At 36.2% G+C, this 18,117-nt stretch overlaps 1 protein-coding gene across 2 annotated transcripts in view; it reads left to right on the top strand.

Moving 5' to 3' along the window:
- BICD2 (BICD cargo adaptor 2) overlaps window positions 1-17,108 on the top strand; it is an 89,895-nt gene extending 72,787 nt beyond the window's left edge. The window contains exons 3-8 of one of the 2 annotated variants that reach the window (XM_088134179.1): window positions 1,953-2,105; window positions 3,241-3,693; window positions 5,480-6,499; window positions 7,746-7,897; window positions 11,444-11,654; window positions 14,939-17,108. In XM_088134179.1, the coding sequence (XP_087990305.1) occupies window positions 1,953-2,105; window positions 3,241-3,693; window positions 5,480-6,499; window positions 7,746-7,897; window positions 11,444-11,654; window positions 14,939-14,944 (1,995 nt within the window). In that variant the 3' untranslated portion in view covers window positions 14,945-17,108. Of the gene's footprint in view, window positions 1-1,952; window positions 2,106-3,240; window positions 3,694-5,479; window positions 6,500-7,745; window positions 7,898-11,443; window positions 13,462-14,938 lie in introns of those variants that run through there. The other variant, XM_088134178.1, reaches the window with a different exon arrangement.
- Window positions 17,109-18,117: the final 1,009 nt, after the last annotated feature.

Here is an 18,117-nt window from a genome sequence, read left to right as displayed (position 1 = left end):
TCTTCTTTCAAAATTAGCATCTCCTATCTATCTTACAATACATTTCTGCTGTGGTAATATACAGTAAAAGTACCAGTGCACAAGTCATTCTTCATGATATACCTTCAAGTCATGGCTGTTACCATTTTGCATTTTTGATATGAATCAAGACAAAGTAGACTCTGTGTGCTCTCTTTAAAAAGAATGAGTGACGTAGCTGAAAGATATCACCATAATTATGATTTTATAATTGTAATTTAGAGAGAGGGGAAGGAGGCTTTCCTTTGCATTCATTAATATAATTTTCACAAGATTACACCACATCATCTTTATTCCTTAAGAGGCAAATTTTACTAGAAAATATATGCTAATTAATTGAGAGAGAAAGGAAATCTCTTGAAGAAAATATATCAAGAGATTGACAACTGCCAAGGTTGTCTCCACATTTGTATTTCTAAATTATACATAAGCTTGAAGGCATTATTTGTTTCTCATGTGTGGGAAATCTGAGAGATTTTATTGTAATGAATATTTTAACTCAACATAAATATAAATGTGTTTTTAATGGCATCATGAATGTGGGTAGCATTTTTTCTACAATTAAATTGTGAGAGTAATACCTTTGTATTCCAGATGTGCTTTTAATTTTTTTAGGTATGTTGTCTACATAGAAGTCATTTCAGGTTGGAATGATGGGTGTGCTTACTACTTGTGGAAAGGATTAGTCCAACTCAGGCCTGATTTGGTTGCTAAATTTAGAATAAATAAAACTGACAGGATTGATTACAATTATGATGCTACTTCTGGCTTATTTGAAATAAAAGAAAATAAAAAATGACTAAGCATCATTGAAAAGGAAGGGAAAACATTTTTTATTTTACTGAGTTATTTGTATTACTCCTCCCTTATTTGTATAATGGAGATTCATCTGAGTGATAGATGTAAACTATCTAGTTGAGTAATCTATGGTTCAAGGTGTCTGCCAGCATCCCCAGCAGTCAAGTTGGGAATCAAGTATCTTGTAAGTGTTATGGAACAGGCATAACTAGCAGAGCTGCAGAAACAACCCCAAGTTCCCTTTGAAACCAATCAGGCAGCTGGTATCACTAGATCAAATAGGTACTTACTCCCTGAGGTGCAGGGCATCAGCAGGCTAACAAGAGTTACCTGACCATGACAAGGGATTAATGATATCCTCCAGCTCCAGATCACATCATCACTATCCTGAGAAAGAAATCAGGTCTAATCTGTAACTACTGCTGTGAGTCAGGGACACAATAACTGGGTCAGGTCCATGATTGCCTGGGAGGCCATGAATTCCTGAGCCACCTCCAACCCTGTGCCCAGGGAAGGCAGATTAAAGTCCATCAGTACTATCAGTCTGGGGAATCCACTGTCAGTGTAGCCACAACATTGATTGAGTAGGGAAGCTGCTTTGCAGCAGGGAGGCTGGTACAATAGCAGCAATCCCATTAGTTCTACATTAACTCTCAGAAATGGCTCAGAAATAGTAAAATAGGCACTCCCCAATTTTCATGTAAATTGGAATGTGAATAAATTACATTGCAAATAATATATTGCCTGAAAGGTACAGGATTATTTAGCCACAGAAAGGATCTCTGAACAGAGAGGGAGGCAGGCAGGCAGGCAACAGCTACCAGAAGCCACCTACCCAGCTGGATTTTCCCATCATACCATAGGAAGGTTCCTAGAAAGTTCTTTGCTTTTAAATAACATTTATTAAATTTTTATTTCCTATTACGAATTTTATTTTATTGTAATTTATAATTTTTTGGGAGGAATGTTACCCTGAAAGGCAGGATATAATTGTTTTTTTAAAAAGTTAAAAATAATTATATTATTACCTTATCTTACCTTCCCTGTGTAGGACCACAAGTTGGAAGTGATTGTTTTAGATCATGCACTATTGTAGAAAAGACAAAAAGTAGTTAATGCTAATACACTTCTTACAGATAAATCAGAATGTGGAGATCCAGAGAGGTCGCTTACGAGATGACATCAAAGAGTATAAATTCCGAGAAGCTCGTTTGCTGCAAGATTACACTGAACTTGAGGAAGAGAACATCTGTCTTCAGAAACAAGTATCTATTCTGAAACAGAATCAGGTGGGTACTGAAGTAATCCTTTCAGAGGTTTAGCACTTATTATGTTACATGGTTGTGTATGAGGGAAGCAGGTAACTTGTGTCCAGTGCCACAGATTTTAGTCCTCAAAATCTCATACCTTTGATGCTATAAGAAAGTGGTAAATAATGGGTGTGCACAGATACCATTGTACTGCCAGATGTTTCCCTTAGTGCCCACCAGGCTCTTTTAATGAAGAAGAAGCTGGAACAGCAGCAGCAGCAGCTGGCAAATTGCAAAGCAAGACCCAGCCTCTTGCATCATTCTGATTTACAGTAATGTCCTTGGGCCCCACAAAAGTCTACCTAGGTAGTAGAGAGCATCCTAGGGGGCTGTCTCACCTTCTGATACATTGATATTTTCCTGCAGTATAGTTATTTTGGGAATAGGTAGCCATGTGTGAGTGAGCCCTTCACAAGCTTTCAAAATTTCAAAGGTGTCACAGCCCCAAAAGATGGTCACCCCACACTATAAAGCTTTATCTTTTTTCACTTACCTTTCATTTGCTTTTTTTCATTTTTGCAACACAAGCAAAATTAATATATTGGGTAGACAATAAATTGTTTCAATCTGTTTTAGTGAAACTAACAATGAGCTTTGTATCCTGAAAACCTACAAATGTGTTGTGGCATGTGCTTTTACAATCCAGAATCCAATTTATTAAACACACAAAGTACTATCCTCTATCAGCTGCTGTATTTGGAGGTAAGTGATCTCTGGGATCTGTATTGTGTGTTAGATTCATGTCAGTTTTGTTCCTTACAGAATTTCCAGGGTTTACTGAAATGAATAGAAACTGACCTGATATTTCATATGTATCTGATTTTCAAAAATGACATTTTTATAATAAGCTAATGTAAAATAATTCAGATGAAAGATCATAGGTGAGGTAGAACAAATTTTAATTGAGAACACAACATTTTATATAACTTTCTAGTATTGGTATTTTAAAGGAAGGTAAAGGTGAGGAAACTTTACAAAAAAAAGTTTGAAGCTCTGCACCACCCTTTTATTTCTTCCTTTTTTGTACAACTTTTGCTACTTCTAGTGGAACATTTTAACATTCTTTCTTTCATGCTTGCTATCAGGTATTTTAGTGACAACTTTTCTGTAACAGGTGGAATTTGAAGGGCTGAAGCATGAAATCAAAAGACTAGAAGAGGTTACAGAATTCCTCAACAGTCAGCTAGAAGATGCCATAAGGTTAAAGGAGATATCTGAACGCCAGCTTGAAGAGGCCTTAGAAACCCTGAAGACAGAACGTGAACAGAAGAATAATCTTCGGAAAGAGCTGTCTCATTATATGAATATCAACGACTCCATGTATACCAGCCATCTGAACATCTCTTTGGATGGACTGAAGTTTAGCGATGAAACCACCGAGCCCAATAATGACGAGATTGTGAACGGCTTTGAACCGAATTGCCTGAGTAAAATCAACAGTGGCAATAATAAAGCATCAACACCCAAAAAAGCCGATAGCTTCCCTCCAGCCCCTAGTTTGGTGAATGATCTTCTGAGTGAGCTAAATATATCTGAAATCCAAAAGCTGAAACAACAACTAATGCAAGTAAGTCTGTACTATACATATTCCTTAAATATGCATATATCTATCTCTTAAAATTAAGCATTTCCCAAAATATGTATTAGTTAGAGAATCTGTTTCATTACATGAGGTTGTTGAAGTGATTTGTGGTATTTAAGTTTGATATATCTTTGATATTAGTTCTATTTGAAATAACAAATAGAACACCCTGGGTTCCAAAAAGGTTGAAATGTGGTATTTCTTACTACCTTATACACTGTTTTAGGAAAATAATGCTTTCAGTCCCCATAGAGTATAAATCTGTTAAATTTGAAGCCCTCTGTTGCTAGTAGATTCTCCTTGGAATGCCTTGATGTTTAATTTTGTAACATTACAGGAAGGCACATTTCACATTTGTAAATTATGTCCAGTGATACTGAGATTAATTTAAATAATTTATACATATTAGGTGAAATCTCATGAGATGGGCAGATATTGCAAAAACTCTTTGTGCTTACACAAGATTTCATAGAAGTTACCCAACTTTTTAAAGTTTTATTTTGATTTTGTTTAAAAAAGGGGATAAATTTAAAATGTTAAAAGTAGAAAAAAATCTAATTAAAAAATAGAAAAAAATGGACGCCCATGAGATCATATAGAACTTTATAATGTTGCTAATATTCATTTGCTGATTTTGCTGTAGAGGCATTTAAAATAGTTTGCTGAAATATGGGCCTTCACAATAGATTACTTCTTTTCTAGTTTGGCTTAGTTTCTTTAGGTATAATTTTGAAGAATAAAAATATCCCATCCAAATTCCAAGTGATTATTTTGTTTGACAAGAAAGCTATTTCATTTTGTACAATACATCTTTGCCTCATGAACATTACAAATGAACATTACAAAAATATATGTTTACCATAACAGATAGTAGGATTTCTTTTGATCATCAGTTGGACTGTTGTGGATTGGCTTTATTTACATAATCAATATATGATATACAGATAGTCCTTGCTTAATGACTACAATTGGGACCAGCAACTCCGTTGCTAACCAATGCGGTTGTTAAGCAAGTTACCTGCAGTCATTAAGCAAGACATCACGTGACCACGACTTGTGATTTTACTGCTGGCTTCTCCACTGACTCTGCTTGTTGGAAGCCAGCTGTGAAACTTGCAAATGGTGATCACATGATCACGGAGAATGTGTGATGGTTGTAAGTGCGAGGACCAGTCATAAAATTACATTTCAGTGCCATCATAACTTTGAACAGACACTAAACAGGGCAGTTGTTAAGCGAGGACTACCTGTATTATTCTGTGTATAATAAAGAAAAATTAGAGAAGTTGTTAGGTATGGTATCTGAACATATTATTTTCATTTAACACAGTTGCCTAAACTTCACTGTTACATCATTACAGCCTCCAGAGAAACATGAGGTTGCAACTGTTTATTGGGACAGAGTAATAGTAATCCATCACATGTAACAAATATGTCAACCTGTGAGAATTAAGTTGTGTTGTGTGACATATTTATCCCCAACATCTGAATGCATTTTCAACCCTGGTACAGTAGATGCCTGTAATTTGGTACATATTTCTGTGTAAAACACAAATAGCAGAGAATAAATTATACAAAATAAGATTATTGGTAATGATTCCAAATTCTGGAAAGGATAGCCTAAAACATTCAGATTCAGTAATCTTAGACTAATATCCTTTTGTACATTTACCTGTAAATGCCAGGTGTTAAATTGAGACTTTTCATTTATGTGAAGCTCCTTTATAGGACCATATATGAGTTCAGAAAATAACAGTTTTTTTCATTATAGATGGAGAGGGAAAAAATGAATTTGTTGTCTACACTCCAAGAATCACAAAAACAACTGGAGAACACCCGGGGTGCACTTTCTGAGCAGCATGAGAAAGTTGGCAGGCTCACAGAGAACCTTAATGCCATGAAAAAGCTCCAGGTCAGCAAGGAACGTCAGTCTGCTCTTGACAATGAAAAAGACCGAGACAGCCATGAAGATGGAGATTATTATGAGGTTGACATCAATGGCCCAGAGATCCTGGAGTGCAAGTATAAAGTAGCTATGGCAGAGATTAGTGACTTGAAAGAGGAACTTAAAGGTCTCAAGGCTAAATATGAAGAGTGTGAATCTAAGTATGAAGAGGATAAGGGCAGGTATGAGACAGAAACTCAAGCCCTGACAGAAAAGATCAGTTCCTTGGACAAATGTAGTAGGCAAGATAGAGAGCAGGTCATCAGATTGGAGAAGGAACTCAGGAAAGTCAGTGATGTTGCTGGGGAAACACAGGGCAGCCTTAGTGTAGCCCAAGATGAACTGGTCACCTTCAGTGAGGAATTAGCCAACTTATATCACCATGTATGCATGTGTAATAATGAAACCCCCAACAGAGTGATGCTAGATTATTACAAGCAGGGCAAAGGAGGACGTACCAGTCCAGAGGGCAAAGGCCACAGATCGCCAATCCTGCTCTCTAAAGGTTTATTGTCGATAGACTTAGGAAAATCAGAGAACGGGAGTGGTGAAAGCAGTCCTTCACCAGTTTCATCCCTCCCTTCACCAGTATCTGATCCCCGGAAGGAACCTATGAACATTTACAACCTGATTGCCATAATTCGTGATCAGATCAAGCATTTGCAAGCAGCAGTAGATAGAACAACTGAACTGTCGCGGCAGCGGGTGACTACACAGGAACTTGGGCCAGTAGTGGACAAAGATAAAGAGGCGCTTATGGAAGAAATTCTTAAGCTGAAGTCTCTGCTAAGCACCAAGAGAGAACAGATTGCAACACTGAGGACTGTACTAAAGGCCAACAAACAGGTGAGATTTGAGTGTGAGCCACTATAATTTTACACTATTTACATTGCACAGAGAAAGGATTCAACACATACATATTGATAGTCTTCCAGAAATGTAATTACAGTAGCTCATTCAGCACCCTTTTTATAAGAATCAATTGCTATTTCATCCCCAGATAATTTGTCAGCTCTTAGTATATTTGACAGCACATAACACTGCATAAGGGTTGACATTCCTGTAGTATTGTAGAAGCTTGTGGCCAGAAGGCCCATCATCCTCCCTCCTGGAAGCAAGGTTTTTCTATAATCCACACTTCTTGATTCTTATAACTTCTGGGTCAGTCTCTCTTTGCCTGCATAACCAATTTTTGTTGCATTTCACTACTCTGATTGAAATAAATCTATCATTAAGCTACTTTTGGAATATTGTGTACATCTAAATTGAAAGTAATGAACTGGAAAAGATGCAGAGAAAGACAAATCTCTATTGATGAACAGTAATTTAAGGAAAAAGTTACTAAGAAGAAGGCAAGGCCAAAATACATAAAATTATGTATAATAAGGATAAAGTAGTCAGAGACAAATATTCTCTCTTTTCCCCAAAAACGTTTGGCAACTTGTGTAGCTTAATCATTTGTTTAGATGGTTTTAAGGCAAAGTTAGACATATCCAAAAAGGATGGATAATAGTCTGAATGGCAGTATGAAAAGTATGTCACTGAATAAGAATTGCCAGAAAGGAAGTAAAAAACACTTCGTTGTTGTTGTTTTTAAAGTAGGAAAGTGGAGAAGGAATTTTAGCCTGATTCAGCAAGGTAGCAGTATCAGGTGTCATTTCTCTTTACTCGTTCCTGAATCTCATCAGTGAAGGTGGTAGAAGCAGCCATGTCAGAGGGAGTGGGCCCGGAGAAAATCAAAGGGGTAAGATGGTGGAGGAAGCAGCACAATAAAAGTCTTTTCATTTGTGCCATTTTTGACACTTCCATTGCAGTTATTGCTGGGTAGACGGATTTGGGTAAAACATTGATGTTAAAAGGCTATTCCCCAATGAACTTCCACCTCTAACATTTCTGATTCTTTCTTAAATTTACATATCAAAAGTATCTTCAGAAATAATGAATTATATTTTAATTGTTCGTTGGGTTAATTGCCTGCATTGTCAAGTCTGCGTGGGTGTGCATACATTAAAGTCCCCTTTATCTGACTAGCTCGTAGAAGCTTAAAATGATTGTGAATGTTTTATTTTGCTCATTTTGGGGACACAACAAGACGGCAGAAGTGGCCCTTGCAAACTTGAAAAGCAAGTATGAAAATGAGAAGGCAATGGTTACAGAGACGATGATGAAGCTGCGCAATGAACTGAAGGCTTTAAAAGAAGACGCTGCAACCTTCTCCTCTCTGAGGGCCATGTTTGCCACCAGGTAAAATCCCGCGGCCAGTGAAATTGTATGTATGGTTTATACCAGTAACCTTGAAAGGGGTGGGGCTTGGATGTGAAACTCGTTTTTTCTTATTCAGATGCTAATTTTAATTACATAGATCGTGAGGCTGAATCTATATTCTCTATGCTGCCACTAAGTGAAATATAGGAGACGGTAGTCATGGCTCTTCTTTTTAAGCAAATAAAAAATGAGAATTTACAGCATTATGAAAATGAAGTTATGAATCAGTTGTGGTTAAGAAGAAAAATGTGATAGTTTTTAAAACCTGCCTGCTAAGTGAAGATATAAAAGATTTTGGGTGATTCCTTCTCATTCAGAAATATGGTGGTTTTGGAAACTATAGCTATGTGTCAAATGCTATAAAAGGTGTATAATCACAGTTAAAGAACACATTATAAATAATCATAGGCTTCCCTGCTTGAAATCACAATTGCTGAGAACAAGCATCATCATGAAAAATCTTTGTAGTAACTCCTGTGAGGACAATCATCTGGGATTGGAAGCAACTAATGGTTGCCGGGATGCCTTAATGCCAAGAAGGACTGAACAAACATTGAAGACTGGAACAACACTGAATGTTATTTGATAGAATTTGATAGCATTTGTGTCTGAGTCACGTGATTTTTACAAATCACATGGGAGAAAAGTTGCTGAATGAACTAGGTTCTTCATACCATTATTGGAATCCTTTCAATAAAATAGTGAAATTCTCTTGAGAAGGTTCATGGGGGTGAAGCTTGTCATCTTAATCAAGATATTAATGTGGTAGCATTTGAGTAGAAGGCTGAGTTGTAATTCAAGAAAGGATGAGAATGGAATACTAACAATCCTAGCCCTGAATGAAAGGGAGACTGTCAAGAAAATTTGAAACGTGAATGGGTATTCATAACCATGCTAACAAATTGTAGTGACCTAGTTCACGTGCAACATTCAGCCATAATAGATGTGTTTGCACATCATACTAAAGCAAATATACGACATTGTGCCTTAGTGCTAAGTATGAACTGGGATGCTAGTTACTACGAAGAACATTATATATGAGTGGGTGGGCGGGTGGGTTTGTAATGCATACAGATTGTTTTATCAATCTTTAATAGATGCTACCTGATTTCTAATTTTGTTGTTTTTGTTTTAAAGAAATCACCCTGAGAAGTTAAGAACTCAGCTGGTTCAGACCAGGTTATCTAGGCAACATCATTTCCCACAGTTATGAACAGAGAGAAAAAAGAAGGCAGGCACAGTTATATTACATTTGATAAGTCTGCTTCAAGCGTACGACCCCATGGATCATGCTCTCTGAGCTGAACAGATGGGTTTAGATGCTTTCTTTTCGGCTCTGCTTCAGTTGTGAGGTGGAACTAGAGTTCTTTCTCTACTTTCTCTCCTCTTGCCAGTGAGTACAGAATAGAATGTAAAGGTTCAGCTCCTTGTACCCTGCATCCTAGTAATGAAAACAAGAGCTGTCTGTTGAACAGTTTCCAATAATATCAACTGTTCCTCATCCATGTACTGCATTTTCAGCTCCTTATAAAAATGTATCAACAATTCAATGTTATTTGTATACAGTTACTATTATAGCTTGCTAGCAGCCTCGCTGCCCAATAGTTCAATAATTGCCTTCCATTGCATGGTGGAATGTGATGAGGAAGGGAAGACATGCAGGCTGGCAGGAGGAGGATACCATTCTTCCAGCCTGCTAATTCTCAGTGAAACCTCATGCATTTGATATTTTTATGGCAAATGGGAGATTTAAAAACAGACCTGTAAAATTTTTGTAAATATCTGTTTGATTTTTAAAAATAAGCTATGAAAAAAATGTGTTAAGAAAATTTATGTAAATAAAGCAGTTGCAATTTAGCATATGATATTATTTAATAATTAAAAAGAATATTTTGATTTTTGTATGTGAAAATCAGGATTCCTAGTTCTGATGGCATGTCAGGGGCACACTAGTATAATACAGTAAAGCCATTTGGTGAGCAACTCTTGTGTGCTCACACCTCTTGAAGCAGCATAGTCACTAGCACTGTGTAGCACTTTGGATCTGGTTTTCAAGAGGGACTAGGAAGCTGGGGAACACCAACATTGCCCCTTTCTGCAACAGTGTAATGCACTGCTGCTGTTCCTGGGATTGTGCAACAGCTTTAAGGTATTGTAGGCACATGCTATTGTAGTGGAAATCCAAAACACTGCATAGTCTTTATACATACTGACTCTGGCAGTCTATGGTTTGTCACCCATGAGACATATTGCCAAAAGCAGGATGTACACTACCACTTTCCAGAACTAATCATGGAAAGTAACCATAACTTGTATTATGGGAAAAATGCCCACTTAAATTAGGAGCCAAAGCGATTGGAGATAGATGCAACGAAGTATAAACGAATTAAACCTCCACCCTTGGTCATGGCTGCTTTCTGTGGTTTGTTCCAGCCAGAATAGAATGTATCATGAGATCAGCTAGAGGATCTGCAGGGCCCCCGCATTGGTGGAATTTACACCAGCTGGAAAAGGCCTTTTGATGAGGCTGTACAGTTATATCTTAAAGTTGTTCCTTGTTAATGAAGAGAAGGAGGGGTTTTGCTATTGTTGCTATAAGAGATGGTGGTGTGATTTTAATTGGTTTAGTGAATTGAACATTGTGATTAGTGATGATGTTTCTTATTAATTTATTTTAATTTTATTGCCATGTGGTGAAATGGTTATGAAGGATTTTTTTGAAATTAAAGTTTGAATTATATTTTGAATGTATGTATATGTCAAAAACTGCCTTAGGGGGCTGATACGTTTTATTTATATTGAGCAATATGCTTTGGTGTAGAAGAAGCTGGGCATGGTCCCCCAATGTTGGCAGTTAGGACAGTCTTCAAATGTTGAGGCTGCTGAAGGAGTTGGAGCAACTTGACTTATTCCATGTAAATAACTTCAACAGGTGCAAGATAGATTGTGAGATGTACCAAAAGCTGCAGAGAATAAAGATGGTAATGACACTATTCTATCTCCCAGCTGTAATGAACAAAAACAAAAAACAGGGAGAAGATTAAAAAAAATGGTAATCTTTATATATTAGCAGAGTTTGCAGTTAAATTTTAGTCATGCTGAAGGCTTCAATTCAAGTAGACTTGCTTTATGGTTGGCAAGCCTCAGTAAACCTGACATTTCTGTGTATGAGGTTTACCTGCTATGTCAAAAGTATGCTCTTATATCAGTGTTTTTCAAACTTGGCAACTTTAAGATGTCTGGACTTCAACTCCCAGAATTTCCCAGTCAGCCATGCTCTATATGAAAAGCTTGCACCCCTTTGATCCTGTCTATAAGTCACAAAAGCCACGCACTGTCACAATCAAGGTTGTTGCCCACTCAAGGAGCTGCTACAGCTGATACTGAGGAGTGATTTTTGGTACGCAGGGGCCATGCATATGTGAATAGACTATTCTTGTGAGTTATAAATGTGTTTAAAAGGAATACATGAATTAACTCTTGTGTGTTAGTACTCAAAGGCTTAAAAGTGCATTTTTGTTGCAGGTGTGATGAATATGTCACTCAGCTGGATGAAATGCAACGCCAGCTTGCTGCAGCTGAAGATGAAAAGAAAACCCTCAATTCCTTGCTGCGCATGGCTATTCAGCAAAAGCTGGCTCTGACCCAGCGCCTTGAACATCTGGAGTTGGATCATGAGCAGTCCAAAAGGGTGCGCACAAAATCCGCATCCAAAGCCAAGAGTAGTAACCCCAGTGTAAGTCATATTCGATCATGTGGAGACAGGTCGGAAAGTTCTGTGCTTAATAACCAGGTTTTTTGCAGTGATAAGTATAAGATCTGTTGTGATTAAAACAGAATATAGGAAGCCGTAAATACGCATCTGATATTTGTGCTTTTGAATGTCAGCATTAATCCCCACTATATTAATATTGCAGTGATGAGTGGATTTATATTAGTATGTTGTTAAACCATGTAATACAAAGTGTATTATAGTGGTCTTAACTGTAACTGAGTCACAAGCATGGGTGGGGAAAAGGCTGTTAAGAAGTTAATGGTGGAAGAGTATTTGCTGTTTCCAAAATGAATGGCTTTGGTTTTGTGGGTTATGGGTAAGTGCTAAAGAAGCATATCAGGTACAGTGTACCCGCTGTTACTAACCGATGCTTTTTCCAGAGTTGCGAGTATGTTTCCAGGGATGGAGATGGCAAAACTGTCTCCTTGGTTAGTAGGCTTGAGAAGTGATGGAATCTAGCTTCTAAAGTCAGAAGTATAATGGGGGTATTAAAAATGGACCATTAAATCTGCTGCAGTGGTTAAATTGCTGTCATTATCATTGCTTACAAATTCAAAAATCTTTCCTCTAAGTTTTAAATATTTAGGCAAACTATGGGGAAGAAGGCAACCTTCTGAAGCCCTTTAGTTCCCAGCTCTGCTTGGCTTCTTGGGCTTAAGCTATAAAAAAGTTGCACATGAAAAAAAATGAAATATGCAATATAATATTGCCTGTTTGGGAGGAGAATTTAATGGTTAAGGAACACAAAGTAGAACACTACATCAGAGCAGATATGGTGTAGAATACTACGCTACAATGATAGGATATTATAGCTTCTGGCAATTAATATGCCAGGAAGAAGGGTGGATTACACATTGGACATTATCTAGTGTTAAGCTTATTTAACTTTCCTTGATTTTAGTGGGACGACTGCATAACTGTTTCCTGCTGCAATCAAAGAGATTTCATAATGCTTAGAGGATGTCCATTATTACTATCTATGTGTATAGAATTAATAGGAGTATGTTCTAGTATTGTCAAGTTGCGATGCAGTTTCTCCTTAACTGTCAGTATTACAGCTTTATAGGATAGTATTAATGAGCTCTAAGTTTTGTTTAAATAAAACAAAATCATATTTCTTATGCAACCACACACTTCACAGGGCTCTACATTCTAGGCACTGGAAACTAAATGATTAGTTTATTCTTGGTTATACATAATTGTGAGGTAGATTAGCATATATATATATATATATATATATATATATATATATATATATATATATATATATTCATCAATTAAAAATACTTTGTCAGACTTATAAGGGGCCTTTTTAGCCACTTAATTTCAATACACTTGATTTTTTTGAAAGTGTACTTCATAATTGGTGCCTAAAGAAGGGAATGACACAAGATGGGGAAATTATGTTTTTTAAATTGTGGTAAATCTAAGGAGCACAAAAAGGCACACTTAAAACAAAAACAAAAGGATTTTAAAGTGCCTAGCCTCAACTATTATTTTAATGTAAAGCCCTGTTCATTTTGTACTCTTTTCAAATAACTTTGTATGTTTAGAATATTTCAAAGTAGTAATGCAGGACTGTGCAGCTGTGCCTGCTAATGTAGAAATGTTTCCTTCCTTTCTCCCCCCCCCCAAGCCATGCTAATAATAATCCTGGTGTTGTATTGCCTCATCTCACGTTACTGTCTCTTTTTAGATGATCTGCAGCTTCCTTCCTATGTAGTGCCGCTCTGCCTATGACGTAGTTAGGAGATAGAGTAATGTTACTGTAAAATAATAAATGGAGGGCTGCCTCCTTTCCTAGCAAAAGGAAGCCAAGGGGTGCTTCGATCTTTCTAGAAATTGGGAAGAAAACCAGAACACACTTGCAACATGGGTTGTAAAGAAAAATTCTTCAATAGAGAATATAGCAGTTAGGAGATGAAATTAGTTCCTGCAGAATTCAAACTAATTATGAATTATACTCATTGACAAATTGGCACACATATGAATAGTGTTAAAAAGATAGGCCCTACATGCCTCACTTTGTTATTGCTTTTGCAGGAAACACTCTCTTCTCTTGGATTTGAGCTATTTACCAGGCTTTGCTGTTTTTAGAACATCTTTTAACAGTGGCCCACCTTGCTTTTCTCCTTTAATGCTCAGTAATCCAGAAGGCCTTTTAAGCCCTGCTCCCCCTCTTGCAAAATGCCTTGGGAACAGCCCTTCATTGGTAACCGCAAAGCTGTTTTGCTCCATTAGAAGCAGCAACCATTTTTGCTTCCAGGTTGAGAGGGAGCTTCTCCAGGAGTGCTCACCCAGGGGAACAAGAGGAGGAAATTTAAAGAAATCGATTGCATTGGTAAAATGTCAGGGTAACTGACATTAAATTGGGAGATTTAAGGGTTCTTGAATTGCAACAGTGGATCAGGTTGCATGGTTTAGTGTAACGTATTTATAATTTTCAGTAGGCTCGCTAATGTTTCCATTGTTGTCACTGCTATTTTTTTTTTTTATCTTCAGTCTTCTGAGCCCTTGAACCATCTTACGTCTTCAGCACTCACAATAACTGCTTAGAGGATAGCAGCCCAGCTGCATCCTTACATGTGTTAGTTGTATGTGTCCAATTTTTAGAAACAGAGACTTGGGGGGGAAAAAACCAGCTGTGATTTGCTGATATGTGTAAACTTGGAGAGGGGCTTGGACTTACTTGGTTATTAGTTTTTCAAAATTAACTTGATACATCCAATGTTTCCTTTTGCTTTCATTGGGTTGGAATACAACGTGGAAAACTTACTAAGCCATCACCTACCTCTGCAAGTGGGACTTCTCTTCTGAGTGATTTTACTGCTCCCTGTATTGGCTGGCATGATATACTGACTCACCTGCATGTTTTTGAAGAGGCAGCAGCTTCACTGATCAATCCGCTTGTGAATTTGCCATTGTTTATTTAAGCTTGAGCAGCTTGGCTTCAGGAGTTGTAAGAAACTTTTCTTCCTGCACAGCTTTGGCTAACAGGTGACGCATTAAAATATTAACTTGGGTGTTTGAAACAGCACCCATGAACTACATTGGCTGTTTTCCTTAAAAGACTAACAGATGCATCTCAACTAATTAATGTGTTATAGATGTCCTGCAGCACATCCTTGCGTGTATCTTTATGTGTTTTCCTTTTTTAAACTGAACAGTGAACCTTTAAAAAAATTTCTAATGTTTTTGCTTTTTTCTTTCTTTTTTTTTTTTTTTTTTTACTTTCCACCTTTCAGCTGTAGAGTAGTTCCTGGAGAAGGCCAGTGCAACAATACAACTTCATATCTTAGCCTGTGTCGTTATGCTTAGAAGTGATGGTTGCCTGTTGCACAAAGAATGGAAACCACTCTTAATGAATCTCCCTCCCCCACACCCAAACCATGTTCTTTTCAATAAGCAACCTGTGTTCTTGTTTAGTCTTTTTTCTTTTTTGGCATGTTATGTCTGGAAACAAACAGAAATAAAGCTTTATCTTTTAAGTGCTGCTGCAGGAAGAAAACTTACAAATGCTGAAGAAACATACTTCATAATGTAATAATTGCCATGGTAGCTTATTATGGCTTATAAGAAATATTCAAATTGTTTTTTTAATTTCATTATAGAGTTTTCTTTTTTAAAAAAAGCAGTTGATTGTTTAAACATGTGCACTTTTACTATTTTGATATTTACTTTAATATCTTTTTATTCTTTTTTTGTAGAAGAGTTTATATTAATGGGAAAAAAATCCAGTGACTTATGCTAATAGTCTGTCTCTTTGGAGCTTGTGCTTAATCTTTTCCCATCCATTTGTGGCAGAGTTTTATAGTATATTGTTTTGTTTAGAAAGGAGCTTCAACACAAACTAGGACTTCTGCTAAACTATGTGCTGTGTATCAGCATTTTTTCTTTTTTTTTAATTATAAAATATTAAGCTTTATATGTTTTCAGTTACTGATTTTTAACTGCCATGTTAATTAAGAAATCCAGGGTATTCAAATTCTGGGGTTTTTTCATATTGTATTATTATTCTTAGGAATAGTTCAATGTAACAAGAAGAAAACTTGACTTTGCTCTGGTGAAAACAGTTATAGGCACTTGAAAATAAATATTAGTGTTACCTATTAATTCCAGAATGTCTGGGTTTTAGGAAAATCTTATGGTGTATGATTGGTTAACAGAATTTTATACAACTGTATCACTTAAATTCCAAATTGGAATTGTTTTTGTTACTACTTTGTTTTATTGTGCCAAATTGTGTTACATTTTAGAAAGATAAAATCTAAAGTTCTGACTGCTAGGGTGTTCTATTTCAGCGCCTTTTTTCATTTAATGATTGCCAGTAGTGCCTTTCATAATTTTCAAGGGAGATTCCTAAGCTAGCTTAGTCCGTCCACAAAATAAAGAACCATGATTTTGAAAGCTAGTTACCAAGTGGAGCAATAAGGGCAATGTAACCTCCCCTTCGCACATTTTTAATGAGTAGATCTACTGTAGAGTAGATCTACTATATATATGCGCAAATTGTAAAAAATTCTGTTAGTCAATGATACTAAATCATGCAAATTCAGGGGTATAGAGAAAAAAAATGGTAAACAAAACACAAATATACTTTGCAAACCAAAAGCGATATTATTGAACAAAAGAAGCAAGGTGTATTAATCCATTTGTGGTTGCAGTTCAGAGGATGTTTTGGGGGTTCTGGTAGCTTTGTGTGGTGATGGATCCAGTTAACCATAGTATTGTTTGCAAATGTGAAGAAGAAAAGCAAGACATTTAATATTTTTTCTCTTGCATGTTTTATCTAATCAAAATTGTGATTTCAGGAAACAGAAACAGAGAAGTGCATCAACAAGTTGTCCCTGCGGTGCTATTTGTTGAGGCTAACTTAATCATTAAAATTTGGTACTTTTGCAAGGAGGAGAAATCATTTTTCTCTTTGTGTAAAATAATTTTAAAAGAATAGAAATCATAATCATGTCATGGGAAAAAGCTTTCTGTTTGCTGAAAAAATGTTCTAGAAGGTGGGGACTTACGTTTTCATCTTTTTGGTTACAGTATTGACTTATAAGTGGTATGATTACATTTAAAATTACATCTCTATGTGGGTATTTATTTGAATGTCAAAGTACTGTATTATGTTTTTATGTGCATTTCCTTTTAGTGGTGGATTGGTCTCCATTTTATTGTCATATGCATGAACTCTTGCCAAGTAACCTTTACACAGACCTGGAGCAAAGAATTTAATGTAAATGCTTAAAACATGGAAACTAAGTAAGGAACAACTCTGGTGTCATTTTGATAATTTTAAGAGGTGTAGAGGGCAATGTTAATTCCAAAAGAAGAGTGTATGTTGTGTAGGAAAGCAATTTATCTGCGTAAAGGTAGTCACATTGGCAGTATCAATAAAGGAGAAGGAAGAAATTCTGACTATTCTGTTTTTTGAATTACACCACTTTGTTGAAGAACATGCTAGTTTACAAAGTATGTTCAGTTCTTTATGTTACAAGAATCTATATATGTTACAGGAAAGATACAGATGGAGATATCTGACAGTAAATCTTTTACTGAAATCAATAACATTTTAGAAGTTGTTTAGCTGAACTTGTGTTCTATGTTTTTAAATGTACATTCAGGATTCTTTCAGTGATTTTCTTAAAACTTTAACTCCCAAATGTAGCAGAAACCCATTGAAAATGTGTAATTCACGTATATTAGATGTGAAATTATCTGAGTTTCTGTTTTAAGTGCTGCTTGAGATCTAGATTTGTTGTTGCTATAATCTGTGAAAAATCCCAGAGCTAGTGTTACATCATTATTTTAAATTCAAAGAAGTGGATAATCTAACTAGTTTATAATATAACATTTAGCTTAAAGAAGAGGAAAATAGGGAAGACATGATAGTCTTCTAATATTAACCTGCACAAAATCATCTTGTGAGCTCTTTGGTCATGTGAGCACTTGAAATAGAGTCTCCCCAGGCTGTCTAACCTTTTTAACCACTATAATACACTGGCTCCAAAATGGCCCATAAGCAGAAGTTTGATATTCAGTGTGAATTTTGGGAGATGCAAAATTCAGTAAAAAATCTTAATATGTTTCCAATGTTTTTGAAATAGGAGAAATAAGACTAATATATAAAGCAAATATAAATTGTCTCTCTCTCTAAGTTTGCTCTCTGAACAAGCATTATAATATTTTTATTTATTGATTTGATTGATATGGACACCATCTCAAATACATGACTTTGGGGCACTAACAAAATTACAATTAATAAAATCACATACCAAGTGTCACATAAAAATGTATGACAGCCAAGGAAAAAAAACTTTAAAACTTCATACAATCACAAACAAAAAACAGGCTCCATTACATAGGCTTGAGCACAGAGCTAAGTCTTCAAGGCCAATCTGATCTCTGGAGGGATGATATTCCAGAG

Source organism: Python bivittatus, unplaced genomic scaffold, assembly GCF_059951505.1.
Source record: "Python bivittatus isolate LINGU-HERP-01145 unplaced genomic scaffold, Pbiv_v1 ctg000080_np1212, whole genome shotgun sequence".
Lineage (NCBI taxonomy): Eukaryota > Metazoa > Chordata > Lepidosauria > Squamata > Pythonidae > Python > Python bivittatus.
Note: the sequence above shows the minus strand (reverse complement) of the source record. Positions and strands in the feature narration are given on the sequence as shown.